We start from the raw sequence: 18,037 nt of genomic DNA on the forward strand, positions 1-18,037 counted from the left end.
AGCTGCTCCTCAGAAATCCTATACAGGGGTCACTGTGAGTCAGAACCAATTCAATGACACTAAACAACAGGAATTCTTCACATGTTTACAGGATATGAATCTTCCCTGATCATTCTAGCTAAAATTTCAACACCAACCTCACTCAATGTGAGAATGGCATGACGGCATCTGACTTCCTCTAACATCATAACGGGGCAAGGAGAATCATGATCAAGAGCCCAAAGCTGATTCCTCTGAGGCAGAAGCTAGACACACTTCCACCCTCCCACCTTTTTACCACTTCTGACATCCGCCGTCCCACGGCACTGTCTACGTCTCTACTGGGTTCAATAATTAATTGCAATGGTTACACGGAACTCAGAGACCACATACTCAGAATTATGGGGTTTTGAAGGGAAGTAACAAGCTAGAACTCAGCATGGGGATGGACTCAGAAGTAACGTCAGAATACAGTTCTTAATCAGAAGTGTTTCTCATCGTCCTGTGCCCCACGGCCTTCTTGGACAAGTATTATAGTTGTTAACTCCTGCTGGCATGTCCCACCTCTGCTGTCTCCCTCAGATGTCCTAGTTCCTGTCATCTTGCCCTGTTCTCATATCACTCTTGCTACTCGAACACCATCATGTCTTGCTGTCCTCCATGTTACACCTCCTCCTTTCTCTCCCCCACCCCTACCTCCCTCACAGCCTAGCGGAATGGCAAAACTGACCAATCCCCTCGTTAGGTTCAGTATACCTTAATTGTATCTCCCATGGCTCAAATTCACCAGCTGCTCCTCAGAAACCCTATAAAGAGGGTCACCATGAGTCGGAGCCCACTTGAGGGCACTTAACAGCAACAACCACCCCCACAAAGATACCATGCACACATTAATAGCATGCTATCCAACCCCCTTGGTGGGCCACAAATACCTCATTTGAATAGTCCCACAAAGTCATTTGGTGGGAGTTAGTACAAGATGCTGTGGTGTGGCGCTCTGTGTGGGTTAATGCACTGGACTGCAGTGTTGGTTTGAACTTCAAGGTCAGTGGTTCAAGCTCACCAGCTGCTCCTCAGAAACTGTATACAGGGTAGCTTTAGGTCGGAACTGATTCCATGGTACTTAACAACAAAGATTATAACTAAAAGAACCCTATGAGAACTATCCTATTGTCTTTCAATTCCATTTTTCCATGAACTTTTTGAAGGCCCCTTGTATTAATTGATTCATTGCACTGAACATCAGCTTTTCCCCTCCTGTCTTATGTTTCTTCACAGAATTTACTGTGTTCTGGAGTCCTGATGTGGCGCTGTGAGTTAACGCGCCAGAGAGCAAAGCCGTTTGAACTGCAAGGTTGGCGGTTCAAGCTCATCAGCTGCTCCTCGGAAACCCTATACAGGGTCTCTATGGGTCAGAAATGACTCAACAACAACAACAACAAAAACAACAAACTCTAGAACGATTTATTCATTATGTTTATTGTCTACCCTCACCACAAGATTATCAACTCCCTGAGACTAAGCCTGTTCTGTTTACTACTAATCCATGGTGCCTAGCACACAGCAAACACTAACTACATATCCGCTGCATTGATTGGGTGATTGAATGAGCGAGTGAATACATGGATGGAGGAACCACTGAATGAATGAAAGAACCAACAAACGAAGTTCAGAGTATTCTGGCTGGTACTTGCCTTGCTACCAAGGCGCCAGACGCTGTGGCCACCAGAGGGCGTGGGCAGGCCTGGTCCCCAAGAGCCCGTCCCAGGACCCGCCCCCCATCCAGGACCCCGGAGCCCCAGATGCTGGAATCGGGCCTGGGGTTCTCAGACTCCGCTTCTACCTGAACTGTGCACCACCGCAGGCTCTTAGTAGCGCAGCGCCCCGTCCAGCACGGCAGGCGGGGAAACTGAGGTCCACGCGCCAGGGGCGGGGCCAGCCCCGCGGAGAGTGCGAGCCCCCGCCCCCGCCCGGCCCCGCCCCGCCCCGGCCCGTAAGAGGCCCCTTGGGCTCGGGGCGAAGGCACACTACGCTACGCGGGGATGGCAGCTCAGCGGCTGGGCAAGCGGGTGCTGAGCAAGCTCCAGGCTCCGTCGCGGGCCCGCGGGCCGGGGGGCAGCCCCGGGGGGCTGCAGAAACGCCACGCTCGGGTCACCGTCAAGTATGATCGGCGGGAGCTGCAGCGGCGGCTGGACGTGGAGAAGTGGATCGACGGGCGCTTAGAGGAGCTGTACCGCGGCAGGGTGAGGAGAGGCAGGAGTTTGGGGTGGGGGGCGGTGGGGAGTGGTCCTAGACTAACCCACCCCTGGCTTCTACCCTTACACTCTTGGGAGTCTCTAGGCACATGTCACTGGTGCACATTCAGCCTCATCCACACAAGAGAACACGCACATTGGCCTGGCCGTGTACACTCGATGGCATTCTGCTTGGGGACAGAGAAATGTACACACGGTTGGGTCTCCAGAGATGTGTCTAGACATTTCAAGGGCCAGTAGTTTAGCCGATGGGGTCAAGGAGGCAAGATTGAGAAACCCGAGCGGCCATATCTGGAGAAAGTGTGGGGGAGGGGACATGTCTTAAAGCCAAACATAGACATAGTGGCAGTGGGGAGACACACAGCAAAGGAAGTAATTGTATTGCATACACAGATGTGCACAAGGACAGAAGCTATAGCTTCTCACAACTCACAGACACAACAGAAGCACCATCCATACACAGACACACAAAGACACAAGCGATGGTTGTCACTCACAGATTAACATATGTTACAGCCACAGCCAACTAGGGACACAAAAGCCCAGACCACAGCTCTACCAAGATACACAACCCAATAACAACACTCATACACATCGTGACTCAAGTGACAGTTATTCACAGATATATAGCTGCACACACAGACAAAACAATACAAGCTACCATAAATTCTTCGGACACACCGTAACTCAAATTACAAGCATCCAGAATCTTCCAAAGGCTTAGACTATGACCATACATAATCCCAACAACAGATGCTACATCCACTCATACACACGAAACGATTAGACATAAAACTACATAAACTATGGTAGTGGTGGTTATGCACTGTGGAGTCCGTTCCAACTCATAGCGACCCTGTACAGGGTTTCTGAGGCTGTAAATCTTTATGGGAGCAGAAAGCCTCACCTTTCTCCTGCGGAACAGCTGGTAGTTTTGAATTACTGACCTTGTGGTTCTCAGCCAGATTCATAACCACTACGCTACCAGAGCTCCTTACATAAACTATAGGCAAATATTATTGGTGATAGGTGCCAGAGAGTCGGGTTCGGGGTTCGGCTTAAAGTGTATCGGCGTACAATAGAACGGAACACTGCCCAGTCCTGCACCTTCCGCACTGTCGTTACTGTTTGAACCCAATGTTGTTGTCACTGTGTCTGTCATCCCATCTCATTGAGTATCTTCTTAATTGTTAACTCTACTCATAGAAATATACAATGGCAAAACCTGCAGCTAATGACATACACAATGTTGACACGTAAGTTACAGATGGACACAGGATACCCTGCCACTTGAAGTCACACTTTGTACAGCACACAATCACAGGTATGTGCACGGACATGCAGGTTACACACAGTCTTCCTTCACACAGCACAGACATGGTAAAAGCCTTAGCGACTCACAGTGACACGAAGTCTCTGTGTTTTCAGAAACACATGTTGCTCATAGAAAGGACCGGCACATTCAGTTGCAGATGATCTGTGGCAGGTATAAGCTGTCATACTCAGATGGTGGGTTCTACAGTTGATAGGACAAACACACCTCACACCCATCAGAGCATGGTATAAAGTCACTGCCATATGCTTGTGTGCCCTCACACCACCTCAGGACCCTTGTCCCCTGCTATCAGGGTTTGTGGTTCATGCCCAAACCTACATGGGTGTGCCACACAGCAACAAAACTCTATGCCTGTAGTCTGAACGTATTATCAAGAGAGACCAGTCCCTGGAGAAGGGCCTCATGCTTGGTAGAAGGTCAATGAACACCAAGAACACCTTTAAGGAGCTGAACACAGTGGCTGCAGCCATGATTTCAAACATAACAATGTGAGGTTGCCACAGGACTGGGCCGTGTTTCATTCTGTTGTACATGGGGTTGACTCAATGGCATGTAACAACAACTGTATGCCTGATCACTTAGCAGCCCTAAGCAACTAAGTCAGCAGGACTTTGGGGGATATGAGGATGATGGTAAGGCTTTGTAGCCTCATGGATTTCTTGCATAGACAGCTTGGTCCTGTCTCCTGCAGGGGCAGCCCAAGAGGCCATACTAGAATCTCCTTGGCTGCCTCAAAATTGGACTTATAAAACATCCCATCCACCCACCTTGGTCCCTCAGTGGTCATTAGTTAGGACTGCCAGCTCTCTGGGTTGTACTCTGGACCCAGCCCTCCCTCCCTGTTCCGTGGAGGAGGGGGCCGCCTAGCAGGCTCCAGCTTGTTGGCTCCCCTTCCTTGCACCTAGCCTAGGGCTGAGACGTTTCCTTGAAAGGGCAGAGCCAGCCCCTTTCCCGAATCCCAGAAGATGACATTCCAAGGCTCAATCAGGCCTGTTTCCCACTATGGGAACTGGGGCCAAGGGGTGAGCTCCGTGCCAGCCACCAGGCTTCTGGGGCCCCCCGGGGCCTCTGTCAACCCATCTGTCACCCCTCCCCCCCAACACCCAGATGCCCCTCCTCTGTGGTGCTGTCCCTGAATGCCACATTGTTGATCCAGGGCTCCTGGGCTCATCCAAAGCTGTAGACAAAAGGGGGAGGGGAAAAGGAACCTTGACCACTCATCCTTCCCCGCCTTAGGAGACAGACATGCCTGATGAGGTCAACATTGATGAATTGTTGGAATTAGAGAGCGAAGAGGAGAGAAGTCGGAAAATCCAGGTAGGTGGATTGTGGGTATGCAAGGGGGTGCCCTTAGTTTTCCATCTTGTACCCCTAAAAATAGGAGCATTTGATAATAGGTAATTAAGCACTTTCTGTGTGCCAGGCAGTTTTAATTACTTTCTACGTTCCCCACTTAATCCTAACAAAACCCTGTGAAGAAGGGTTGTTATTAGCTCCATTTTCCAGATGAGGAAAATGAGGCCCAGAGAGGTTATGTCATTTGTCTAGGGTCACACAGCTCCAAAGGGGCAGAGCTGGCCAAATAGTCTACCTCCAGCATCCTTTTCTTTGATGGCTTGTGCTCTCTTGGCAGCAGGAAATACTTGATGACTTTTTGGATCTCGATTTGCAGATCTGGATATATTTGGGTGCATGACTTCTCATCTGTACCTGGCCCCAAACCAAAAAATCCCCCAACAAACCCACTGCCATCGAGTGGCTTCTGACTTGCAGCTACCCTATAAGACCGAGCAGAACTGCTACTTAGGGTTTCTGAGACTGTAAATCTTTTGGGGCGCAGACAGCTTCATCTTTCTTTTTCAGAGTGGCTGGTGGGTTTGACTTTGTAGGTTTTAACCCTGTCCCAGGTGCTCTATAAGGCTCCAAGCTATGTTCCTTCCTTGAAGCCAGGTGGGAAGTCCACCCTGGAGTCTAACTCTCATTTGTCTTGCTGCATTGGGACTCTGTTGGGAAAAAGAAGAGGTGGGAGGGGAGAGGTGTCGGTCATTCACGATTTTTCCTTTTCTGTTTAGGAACTCCTGAAGTCCTGCATGAACCCCACAGAGGTAAGTTTTCCCTCCTTTACACTCTGTTTTGGGGGGAGGTCTTTGGGAAGAAGGAAGAAGCTGGCTGTGAAACCCTGGGGGGCTCCTTTCTTGTCTCCAGTGGTGTCCTTTGCCCTTTTCACCCCTGTCTCTCCTCTCTCCCCATCTGCTACTGGGACTCCATTACTACCCTCCCGCTGGGACGGAGAGGAGCTCCCATCTGTCCCCTATTGCTGCAGCCACTCAGCCAGGCCCTGTCCTTAAGCTACAGTCTTCTCTCCCCGGTCACCCTGGGTGCTCTTCCCCACCTCAGTCCTTCCAGGCCCCTGAGCTGAGCTGTCCAACCCCTCCCACTTCCTTTCTTTCTTTAAAAGGGAAAACTATTCGTGTTTCTCTGACCAGCTCTCGGCTGCCTAAGGGACAAACGTCACTCTGTCTGTATGTCCCAGAGGCTGTCTCTGGCATCTGACTCTGGGGACCCTCCTGGTGATCTCTTGCCAGAGACCTCGGGTTTCTTTCTCTGTCTCTGCATCTCTCTCTGTCTCTGTGTCAGCTTAGGTCTCTAGTTGTGGGTGGCTGTCTCTGTCTGTCTGTCTGTCCAAGTCTCTCTCTCTCCTCCCCTCCCCTTCTGTTTCTCTCCCCTCTTTTCTCTTTCCCTCTCTTTCTCGTTTTTTTTCTTTTCTATTTGTCTCCTTCTGTCTCTTTCTCCATTCTCTCTCTCTCTCTCTCTCTGCCACTCTCCCATCCTCTTTCCCTATTCCTTTCTTTGTCTTTTCCTCTCTCTCCTTGTGCCCTACGCTCCTGGCTGTCTTCTCCCAATCTTCTACGCTCCCACTCGCCCTTGTTCCTCCCGCGGATCCCGAAGCTGGGCAGAGACGGGAGGGGTGCCTCCCCCTGCGGCGCCTGTTCTCAGCACCCCCACCCGTCCTCAGGACTTCGTCCAGGAGCTGCTGGAAAGGCTGCGTGGTCTCCACAAACAGCCCGGCCTCCACCAGCCCAGCCCCTCCGACGACTCGGACGGCGGCAGCCTGAGCCCCCGCCAGGACCGCGCCCGGACTGCGCCCCCCTGATCTGCGGCCGCCTCCACGCAGGCTTGTGTATAAGTTGTATTTAACAGTTCTGTAACAATAACACCGCGTGGCTGTTTTTCCTCTCTCTGGTTACCGCGGGCTTCCCCCAGCCCCCTCCTCCCCCCTAGTCCGGCCTCCCCCTCTCCTGCTGTGTCCCCTCGTGTCCCAGCACCCACAGCTGGCGCCGCCAGATGGAGAATCACTCCTCCACAGCCAGAGAGCATGAGAACAGACCTTGCTGACCTGACAGCTCGGGGACTCACATCCTGTCCTCACCCCCGTCCCAGCCTGAGCCCAGCAGGCCCTGTGTGGGGGTGGGGTTCAGGCTCCCGAGGAGAGAGGCACAGGATCCAGGTGGTGGGTACCACGGCAACACAGCGAACACATCCCCACACACTCCCCGAAATGTATTGGGCATGGCCATTACGGGAACATACTGGGGTAGTGTGGGGTGGGGATGGAGGGGCGGGCAGGTCGATGGATTTGGGTGCAGAGGATTAGAACAAAGTGACCGAGACACGTGGCAATCCACGTGGAGGGAAGAGCGTGGTCATGAAGAAGCCCAGGATGGCTCCTGAAGAAAGAAACACTGAGGCCGGGCTTTGAAACTGTCTACCCTAAGAGTTTATGTGAAATGGGGACCAATATCTGAGAACGCTGAATTTGTGGAAGGAGGGGCGAGAGCAAATATTGACAGGGCTATCAACCAACCACGAGGAACAATGGCCTGACGAGCTGAGTCAGGGACGCCCCCTACTGGGCCGGGGTTAATCCTTGAATGTTGGGGCCTAGGGAGGTCAGGGAGTCCGGGTGTGGCGCAGTGGATTAACGCGCTGGAATGTAAAACCAGTTTGAACCATTCAAACTCAACAACCGCTCCTCGGAAACGGGTCTCTACGGGTTGGCGTCTACTGGACAGCACTTAATAACACCAACAGGGAGGTCAGGGGACTTCAGGTATGGCACTGTAGGATCAGCCTTGTGAAACCACAGCTCAAACCCGCCAGCTTCTCCTCCTCGGAAACCTTATTTGTTAAGTGCTATCGAGTTCCGACTCATAGCGACCCTGTACAGGGTTTCCATGGAGCAGCTGGTGAGCTTGAACCCCAACCTTGCAGTTCAAACGGCTTTGCATTCTAGCGCATTAACCCACAGCGCCACACCAGGACTCCAGGAAACCCTATCTATAAAGGGTCATTATGAGTCAAACAGACTCCGCTGCACTGAACAACAGGGAGGTCAGAAAGGTCTCAAAGGAGGGACTGAGACATCAGAAATGGATAGTGGCTGTACCAAAATTTGTAGAATATTTTATCAATTAACAACAGGTCTGGTAGTACCAGAGTTCCAAGTTATATACAATCGAGAAGTGGGCGGGGCTCTGACTGTAGTTGGAATAGGGCTGGGGTATCTCTCCCCAGAAAGGAGCTCTGGTAGTGTAGTGGTTAACGGATCCGGCTGTGAACCGCAAGATCAGCAGTTCGAAACTACCACCGCGGGAGAACGAGGAGGATTTCTGTTCCCGTAAAGATTTACAGCCTCGGAAACCCTGTACAGGGTCGCTATGAGTCTCTACTGACTGATGTTGGGGCCCCTGACCCACCCCCTGTCCATCCGTGATACCCAGTGATACCCAGTGGCCCTGTCGGGCACCTGTCCCAAGGGGTCTGAGCTCTAGTCTGGCAGGAAGAGAAGATGTCCCGGGAAGAAAAACAGCATCCTGTAGCCACCAAACCTGTCCAATCCTCCAGGTGACCTCACTGTCCCTGTGCAGATAGACCTCAATGACTTCAAGCACTCCCTCTCTCTGTACAAACACTCAGGGGAAGTTTCCATCCCTCCATTCTTCTTAGTACCTAGGCCCTGACTAGCCAGAGGTCAGGAGGAGGGAACCACACCCATATCCCAGAACTCTCTGCTTCCACTTTGTTCTTAGTTCCTCAGCTTTGTGGGGGCCGTGTGGAGAAGTACACAAAACCCAGGGTCTGAATTTAGCAGTAGCTATTATTAGCTTCCTCCATCATTATTCATTAGAGTCCTGGTGTGGTGCTGCAGGTTAATGCGCTGAACTGCAAGGTTGGTTTGAACCTCAAAGTTGGCGGTTCAAGCTCACCAACCGCTCCTCAGAAACCCTAAGAGTTGCTATGAGTTGGAACCGACTCGACGGCATTTCACAGCAACTATTGTTATTTATTAGTTTTATTTTGTTGTTGAGAATATACACAGCTACATGTATTCCAATTCAACAATGTAGTGACTGACTACATTCTTCAAATCCTGTAACCATTCTTGCCCCCTCCTTTTCTAAATTGCTCCTCCCACATTAGCATACAATCACAACCCCTACAGACTTTTATCTAAGGTTGTCAGCTTGACGTTGGCATACAATCACAACCCCTACAGACTTTTATCTAAGTTTGTCAACTTGATCCTGTAAAGATAGGGCTTTCAAAAGCCAACTTAAGGCAGACTTTTTTTTTTTTTTTCACTAGTTAAGCTAAACTATGGTTTTAAGAAGACTTCAGAGGACATATTTGCTTTTAGGTTTAAAGATGAACGTCAGGCCATCGTTTCTGGGGTTCATGGAGCCTCCATGGATCCAGAAAGTCTGGAGGCCATGAAAATTTCACATTTTGCTCAGCATTTCTCCCCTTTTGATCAGGACTCTGCTATCGAATCTTTGATCAAAATGTTCAGTAGTGGTAGCCAGGTTCCATCCAGTTCTGGTCTCAGGACAAAGGAGGCCCTTGTTTGTGGAGACAATAAGCCACGCAGTCCTTTTCCTCCTCCTGCTGACTCTCCATCCTCCCTCAGTCCAGGCAAATAACGACAACTGTTGAATCTTTATTTGATCTTTTTTCTTACTCTTACCCTCATCTCTGGACTCCTGGTGTGGCACTGTAGGATCAGCACTGAACTGAGAACCACAAAGTCGGCGGTTCAAATCCACCAGCTGTTCCTTGGAAACCCTATACAAGGTCACTATGAGTCAGAACTAACTCGATGGCACTTAACTCTCATCTCTCCCTGCCCATTCCCTCTCCGTCTTTTCTCTATAGGTCACTGCTCTTCCGTAATTCCAGTCCGTTCCCCCTTTCCTCATTCACAAGGCAGCCCATTGGACACTGTTCTATGTCTTACTTTCTCAATTTAATCATCTCTCTTGGAGGTCTTTCATGATTCCACACTTCACAGGTTCCTCTCAGAATAAAAGCCAATGTCCTTCCCTACATGCTCTGTCCTGTCCCCTGTCTGCCCTCATTCCTCCCTGTGCCCCCTCACCCACACTGGCCCTCCCTTCCTCACACACCTTTTCTCTGCCTGGAGCATGTGGGTCCCTTAGACTCACTAACATTTAGACATCCCCCTATCTGAACCCCACAGATGCTTCTTGCCTGCTACCCCGATTTATTTCCTCCCTGGAGTTTATTATGCCCTGCCTTTATTGATTAGTGTTTTTATTGTCTGTCTACACTCTCCCACATCCAGGATAAGGAGCTCTGGTAACGTAATGGTTACGAATCAGGTTGTGAACCGCAAGATCAGCAGTTCAAAACTACAAGATCCGTGGGAGAAAGATGAGGCTTTCTGCTCCAGTAAAGATTTACAGCCTCGGAAACCCTGTACAGGGTCGCTATGAGTTGGAACTGACTCCACAGCACATAACAACAACAACACTCTCCCATGTCCAGAATAGTATTAGCTCCTTGTCTGCCTTTGTAGATCTGGTCCATCTCATGGCGACTCCATGTGCACAGTGCAACTGCTTCATAGGATTGTCAAGGCAGTTCAGAAGTACATTACTAGGCCTGTCTTCCTTGGTTCCCCCTAGGTGGGTTTGAACCACTAAACCTGTCCACTAGTATTCGAATGCTTGACAGTTTGCATCATCCAACGGCTCCTTGCCTGCCTTTGATATTAGTATGATTCCTAATGTTTAGAACACAAGGACCCTGGTGGCACAGTGGTTAAGCACTTGCTTGCTAACTAGAAGTTTGGTGTCTTATCAACTGGAGAAAGATGTGGTCATTTACTTTCATAAAGATTAGTCTTGGAAACCCTATGGGTCAGTTCTACTGTATCCTAAAAGGGGCACTGTGAGTTGGAATCAACTCCAAGACAATGAGTTTGATTTCTTTCTTTCTTTTTAAAAATGTTTTATTGTGAGTTATGTGGTAGTTTACATGGGAGAACATTAATTTTACATTCATCCTATCCTATATCATTTCATTGCCAGGGTTACAGTCCGCTCCATGCATCATCAACCAACCAAAGGGTATACCCTGCAAGCCTGCCCCCCGGGGCGTCAGCACACAGCCCCTCTCCCTCTGGGTCTAAAGTCTCCAGCTGCTCCATCTCTCCATGTCATCATCTCTGCCTCCATCTTTGGCATCACTGCTTCTCTGGGTAGGGTCCCGCTCTCTGCTCTTCTCCCTTGAAGGTCACAGGGATCTCCGCTCTCAGACTGTAAAGTTAATCACTCCCCTCCTTGCTACAAAACATCTACCTTTACATTTCCAACCCTCACAATCAGTCCTGATAAAAATTATTCACTATTGTATCACAAGAGAACTATATGCATTTCCTTTCATCAGCCTCGCCTAGACAGATTGGATACTACTCAGTGGAGATTCTACCTTCCACCACACCCTCTGGATCTAGGTTCCCTCTTAAAAGCTAGTAAACCAGTCACTTCTTGCCTTTGTATCCCCCCTCCCCCCACTTTGGGTAGCCAATGTCCAAGTTGCCCATCCCTGTCTACTCTGTGTATGGAGGGGGTGGCAATGACTTGGAGTTTGATTTCTTAAATGTCTGGAACACCGCCTGGCACACAGTATGTGTTTGCCCGACATCAGCGCCCCCTGGCGGCCACATTTCCTCTCCCAGATCTAGGAGACTTCCTTGTGTAGAAACGGGGCCACAGTGCCCCCTCGTGGCTGTCTGAGTTGGTTTAAACTACGTGCCCCCAGTCAGTTACTGAAGAGCCAACTGTTTACTTAAAACAGCAAGACCTACAAGTAGTCCCTACAAAGCACTCACCCAGCTCTCTCTCTGATCAACAACAGATAAAGATTTGGCTAGAATGATAGATATTAGAATTGGATTTGCATTGATACTATTAGTATTCACAGCTGGCTAAAAAGAAGCATTTATGACCTCATAATCAAGAGGATTTACACCCTCGGAAACCCTGTACAGGGTCGCTATGGGTCGGAACCGACTCGACGGCACTTAACAACAACAACAACAACAATCAAGAGGATAGGAAGGCTATTAGTTAGTTGCTGCTGATTCATAGCAACCCTGTTTGGGGTTTCCGAGGAGTGGCTGGTGACTTTGAACCACCAACCTTACAGTTCAAACTGACCTTGCAGTCCAGTGCTTATCCTATGGTGCCACACAAGACTCTCTTAGTGAAGGGTTTATCGTGGGTAATCAGCCTTCAGAAGAAGGAGTTAGGAATAACTGAGTGCTTAACCTTTTTGTACTACTCAGGGACTCTTTGCCAGTCTTGTTGTTAAGTGCCGTCTAGTAGGTTTCAATTTATAGTGACCCTGTATAGGGTTTCTGAGGAGGGGCTGGTGAGGTTGAACCACCGAACTTCCGGTCCAGTGCATTAACCCACAGAACCACACCAGGACTCCTTGGCTGGCCTTAAGCATTTATTATATTCCTAATGGAGTCCTGGTGTGGTGTTGTAGGAACAGCACTGGACTGATAACCACAAGGTTGGTGGTTCAAACCCACCAGCCACTCCTTGGAAACACTATACTGGGTCTCTTTGAGTCAGAACTGAATCAACGGCACATAACAACAACAGTGTCCAGAAGACCCGGTGTGACTGTAGGCTAGCCACTGGACTGCTAACCGAAAGATCGGTGATTCAAACCCACCAGCTACTCCTTGGAAACCCTATATAGCATCGCTATAAGCTGGAACTGACTAGAAAGCACGCAACAACACAACAGCACAGTGCCTGGTACATGGTAGAGTGGAATGTATAGCTAAATGCCTTCTTTGCTGTGAGACCAAACTGGATGATACCCAGTTACTGAACATTTTGATCAAAGATTCTATAGATCAAAAGGGAGGGAAATGCAGATCAGGATTTCAAATTCTCATAGACTCTAAACTTTCCAAAGCCATGGAAGCTGGATGAACCCCTAAAACTATTGCCCTGACATCATCTTCAAACCTGAAACCGAAAGTATCTGCTGACATCTTCTCAAAACCACAAAACAGTTAGACTAACCTAAAGAATGTCTGCCTTGAGCATTCTGCTTTTAAAATAATTATCTAGGTGGGAACAGATTGATGACCGTGACACCAAAGATTAGATGGGAACCCTAAGGGGCAGTGAGTTTATGTTAATGGAGGAGAAGCAGTTTGGAGAAGGAGGGTGAGAAGGATTGTTTGGCTTGAAGAACGGCATCAATGTCACTGAATTAAATTGTACATGTCGAAATCGTTGAATTGGTGTTCTGCTGTGTGTATTCTTGACAACAACAAAACATTTTTTTTTTAAATCAGCTTCCAGAAATCAATATCCTATTTCTAATACAATTGTTGTTGTTAATACAGAAATAGTCAAAACAAAAAAATCTGCTATACCAATAGCAACAAAAGCTATAAAATACCTGAGAATTAACTTCATCAAGGATGCAAAAGGCCAAATAGTTAAAACATGAAAATGTCCATAAATGACAAAGGAAATAACATGAGAGAAATGAGACTGCTCTTGGATACTATATCTTAATATTATCTTCATGTCTGGTCTCTTGAAATTAGCCAGTAAATTCAAAGCAATCCTAACAATGATCCCAGATTAATGGGACAATTGCTAAGCCTAGTCTAACATTTACATGGAGGAATAAAAGCATACAACTTTTTAATGTTAACAAAGTTAACACTGAAAAGGAAAGAGGAAAGAAAGGGCTTTACTACAAAATACTAAGACATACTGCAAAGCCATAGTAATAAAAACAGTGTGATATTGGTTCAAGAACAGATGAATGTAACAAGGGACCAGGACAGAGTGTTAACAAACAACCAAGGTTGTGTAGAGATACAATACAACAATAGTGGAACTGTCATTCCATTGACAAAGAATGGACTATTCAGTAGTTGTTGTTGTTATGTGCTGTGGAGTCGCTTCTGATCCATAGCAACCCTGGACAGGGTTTCCGAGGCTGTAAGTCTTTACAGGAGCAGAAAGCCTCATCTTTCTCCCGTGGAACAGCTGGTAGTTTCGAACTGCTGACCTTGAGGTTGGCAGCCCGACTCGTAACCACTATGCTACCAGAACTCCTTTATTTGGTAGTTGTTGTTGTTATTAAGCACCGTGGAGTCAGTTCCAACTCATAGTGACCCTGCACAGGGTTTCCGAGACTGTAAATCTTTACAGGAGCAGAAAGCCTCATCTTTCTCCCGCGGAACAGCTGGTAGTTTCGAACTGCTGACCTTGAGGTTGGCAGCCCGACTCGTAACCTCTATGCTACCAGAGTTCCTTTTGTTCGGTAGTAGCACTAGGAAAATTGGCTTTCTATGTGAAGTAAAAAAATTGGCTTTCTATGTGAAGTAAAAAAAGGATCCGTACCTCACACCATATACAAACCCAAACTCCTGATGGAATAAAGACCTAAACGTAACAGGTAAGATTATGGAGGTAACAAAAGAAAATGGAGAAGAATAGAAATGTGATATGTCTACAAATTCTTTGACACTCTTCCCATAAAACATGGTGTCTTAAATGTGAACTAATGTTAGTGACACTTTTAACAAATAGAATGTGTTGGAAATGATACTAAGTGATTTCTGAGGTGAGGTTATTGAAGGCTTCAGTCCTGTCCTCTTGAGATGCTTGTTCTTGGAATTGAGCATTGTGCTTGGTATAGTGAGGAAGCACAGGATGCATGAAGAGACCCTCTGTAGGTCTTCTAGCTGGTAGGCAGCCCTAACATGAATGAGAAATCCTGGAGGGACACACTCCAGCCCAAGACACTACCTGGCTATAATGACAGGAGACCCCAATTGACCACAATCATTCAAGAACCATCAGAGATCAAATGAATAAGCAATTGCCATTTTACACCACTAAGCATAGGGCCAGAGTTGTGGGGTGGCGCTGTGAGTTAATGTGCCAGACTGCAAAGCCGTTTGAACTGCAAAGTCGGTGGTTCAAGCTCACCAGCCACTCCTTGGAAACCCTATACAAGGTCGCTGTGGGTTGGAACCGACTCGATGGCACTTAACAACAACCAGCATAGGACACATTGCTATGCCGTCAAAGGCAGCAGAAACAGTGCTTTAAGACAAAACTTCACAAGTACAAACCACAAGGCAGACAAATTGATCAGTGATTAAAAGTGATAAAAAGTCAGAAGTTACAAGGAACTCCTGCAAATCAACGTCAAAAAGGTAACTCCAATAGAAAAGTGGACAAGGTACATGAGCAGGAAACCCAAAGCCCTCGTCAGCACATTAGGAAACGCTCTAAGTCAACAAGAGTCAGAGAGATGTTGTGCACATTTCCTAGGGTTGCTGGAAGAAAGCGTCACAAAAAGGATGGCTTATAAAAATGACATTCATTATCTCATACTTCTGGAGGCTAGGAACCAAAGTCAGAGCGCTGGCAGGACCATGTTTCCTTGGGAGGATCCAGGGGAAGATTTTTGCCTTGTTTCCTTCAGCTTCAGGTACCACCAGATGTTCTTTTCTTGCAGCTGCAGTGTTTTCTTCTCTGAGGCTGGATTAGAACTCACCATATTCTGATATGACCTCATTGATCTTAACGGCTTCAAACTCCTCTTTCCAAACACAGTCATGCTCGTGGAGACAGAGGTTAGACCTGCAGCATGTCCTTTTGAAGGATATAATTTGATCCATAACAGATATGGATTGTTGTTGTTAGGTGCCGTCAAGTCTGTTCTGACTTATAGTGACCTTACGCACAACGGAATGAAACACTGCCCAGTCCAACACCAATTTCATAATCATTGCTATGCTTCAACCCAATCCATCTCGTTGGGGGGGGTCTTCCTCTTTTTCACTGACCCTCCATTTTACCAAGCATAATGTCCTTTTCTAGGGGCTGGCCCCTCCTTAGAATATGTCCAAAGTATGAGAGATGAAGTCTGGCCACCCTGGCTTCGAAGGAGCTGCCTGGCTGTACTTGTTCCAACACAGATCTCTTTGTTCTTTTGGCAGTCCATAGTACTTTTCCAAGACCATAACTCAAGCGTGTCAATTCTATGTTCTTCCTTATTCATTGTCCAAGTTTCATATGCATTTGTTGTTGTTGTTGAGTGCCGTCAAGTCAGTTCTGACTCATAGTGACCCTGTATAGGGTTTCCAAGGAGCAGCTGGTGAGCTTGAACCACTGACCTTGCAGTTCAAACGACTTTGTAGTCTGATGCATTAGCTCCCAGCGCCACACCAGGACTCCAAGTACCAAGGTTAATGGTAGAGAAATAGAAACCCCCATTAGCTGCTGGCAACACTGGACCATGATACTCTTTTTTAAAAAAAATATTTTATTGATTATGTGATAGCTTACATGGGAGAACATTAGATTTACATTCATCCTATGGTATATTGTTTCATTGCCATGGTTACAATCTCCTCCATGCATCATCAACCAACCAAAGGGTATATCCTACAAGCCTGCCCCTCCCTCCGCCCTCCCCCTCCCCAGTCATCAGCACACAGTCCCTCTCCCTCTCTGGGTCTAAAGTCCCCAGCTGCTCCATCTCTCCACGTCCACGTCATCGTCTCTGCCTCCATCTCAGGCATCACTGCTTCTCTGGGTAGGGTCCCGCTCTCCGCTCTTCTCCCTTCATTAGACCATGGTGCTTTTAAGAGTAATCCACTCATTCATTCACAGCTCCATACAATAAGCACTAGACTGCAAACCACAAGGTCTGCGGTTCGAGACTGTCAGCCACTCTGCAGGAGAAAGATGAGGCTTTCTACACCTGCAAAGATTTAAAGCCTCAGAAACCCTACAGAGGGTTGCTATCAGTCAGAACCAACTCGATGGCTCTTAACAATGACAGCAACAACATGTCTCTAAGGAGCCCTGGTGGTGCCGTTGGATAAGTATGAGGTTGGCAGTTCAAACTACCACTAACTCCGTAGGAGAAAGAGGAGGCTTTCTGCTCATGATAAGACTCATAGCCTTGGAAATCCTATAGAGGGTCCCTGGGAGTAGGAACTGGCTTAATGGTGGTGGGTGAGTAGCGTGTGTCTGGCACTGTTGTAGGTGATATCAGGAGTTTACATTCTTATTCTAGCTGTTTAAAACCGATAAGACCTGGTGTGGCGCTAAAGGAAAAACACTGGACTGCTAACTGCAGGGTTGGTGGGTCAAACTCACCAACTGCATCTCAGAAACCCTATACAGGTTTGCTATGAGTCAGAACCAACTCAACGGCAAATAACACCAACAACAAATTATAACTAAATGAATGAAATCATGTGTCAGAAAATATTAAGAGGTACAGAAAATAGAACAGAACCAACAACCACAACGAAATGTAAAGATACTTACAAGTGCTGGGAGTGGGGCAGGGCTGCATATTTCCGTAGGCTAGCATGGTAGACAGAATTTGTTGTTTGATGCCTTTGAGTTGGCCGTTTATAGCAACCTGTGCACACAGAACGAAACACTGCCCAGCTTGCGCCATCCTCACAGTTATATTTGAACCCATGGCTGCGGCTACTGTGGCAATCCATCTTGTTGGGGGTCTTCCTCTTTTTCGTTGACCCTCCACTTTATCAAACATGATGTCCTTCTCCAGGGACTAATCCTTCCTGACAACATGGCCAAAGTTCAAGATGCGAAGTCTTGCCTTTGTCACTTCTAAAGAGCATTCTGGTTGTACTTCTTTCAAGACAAATTTATTTGTTCTTCTAACAGTTCGTGGTACTTTCAATATTCTTATATTCTTCTCCAACACCATAATTCAAATGCCTTGATTCTTCTAAGGTCTTTTTAAAAAAGTTTTTATTGTGAATTGAGTGAAAGTTTACCGGGCAGATGATCAGTTTTGCATTCAACTCATAAACCTTGTTTCATTACAATGATTATAATCCCCTCCATGAAACATCAAAGAACAGTATTGCTCTCTATTCACTCTAGCTCCTTTTTTTTTTTTTTTCCTAATCACTCAGGCATACATAATAATTTATACCACCAAAGGGCAGACTGCAAGTCGGCTTCCTGGCTGTCAGCTCTCAGTCCCTCTCTTCCCATGAATCTAGAGTCCTCAGCTGCTCCCTCTCTCCATGTCTCCATCTCTGCCTCCATCTCTG

General features: G+C 47.6%; 1 protein-coding gene across 1 annotated transcript; it reads left to right on the forward strand.

The window, feature by feature from the left end:
- The first annotated feature begins 2,021 nt into the window (after positions 1-2,021).
- PPP1R14A (protein phosphatase 1, regulatory (inhibitor) subunit 14A) lies at positions 2,022-6,724 on the forward strand. Its single transcript, XM_006871464.1, has 4 exons — positions 2,022-2,222; positions 4,807-4,887; positions 5,643-5,675; positions 6,587-6,724. Exons 1-4 carry the CDS (start codon positions 2,022-2,024, stop codon positions 6,722-6,724), a joined length of 453 nt encoding a protein of 150 aa, XP_006871526.1.
- Positions 6,725-18,037: the final 11,313 nt, after the last annotated feature.

This window comes from Chrysochloris asiatica, unplaced genomic scaffold (genome assembly GCF_000296735.1).
Source record: "Chrysochloris asiatica unplaced genomic scaffold, ChrAsi1.0 scaffold00168, whole genome shotgun sequence".
NCBI lineage: Eukaryota > Metazoa > Chordata > Mammalia > Afrosoricida > Chrysochloridae > Chrysochloris > Chrysochloris asiatica.

What these genes read in the sequence shown, in the direction of transcription:
- PPP1R14A (XM_006871464.1), top strand. Translation starts at nt 2,022, where the DNA reads ATGGCAGCTCAGCGGCTGGGCAAGCGGGTGCTGAGCAAGCTCCAGGCT. An exon ending in AGGAGCTGTACCGCGGCAGG is followed by an intron (nt 2,223 to 4,806) that starts GTGAGGAGAGGC and finishes TCCCCGCCTTAG; the next exon opens with GAGACAGACATGCCTGATGA. An exon ending in AGAGAAGTCGGAAAATCCAG is followed by an intron (nt 4,888 to 5,642) that starts GTAGGTGGATTG and finishes TTTTCTGTTTAG; the next exon opens with GAACTCCTGAAGTCCTGCAT.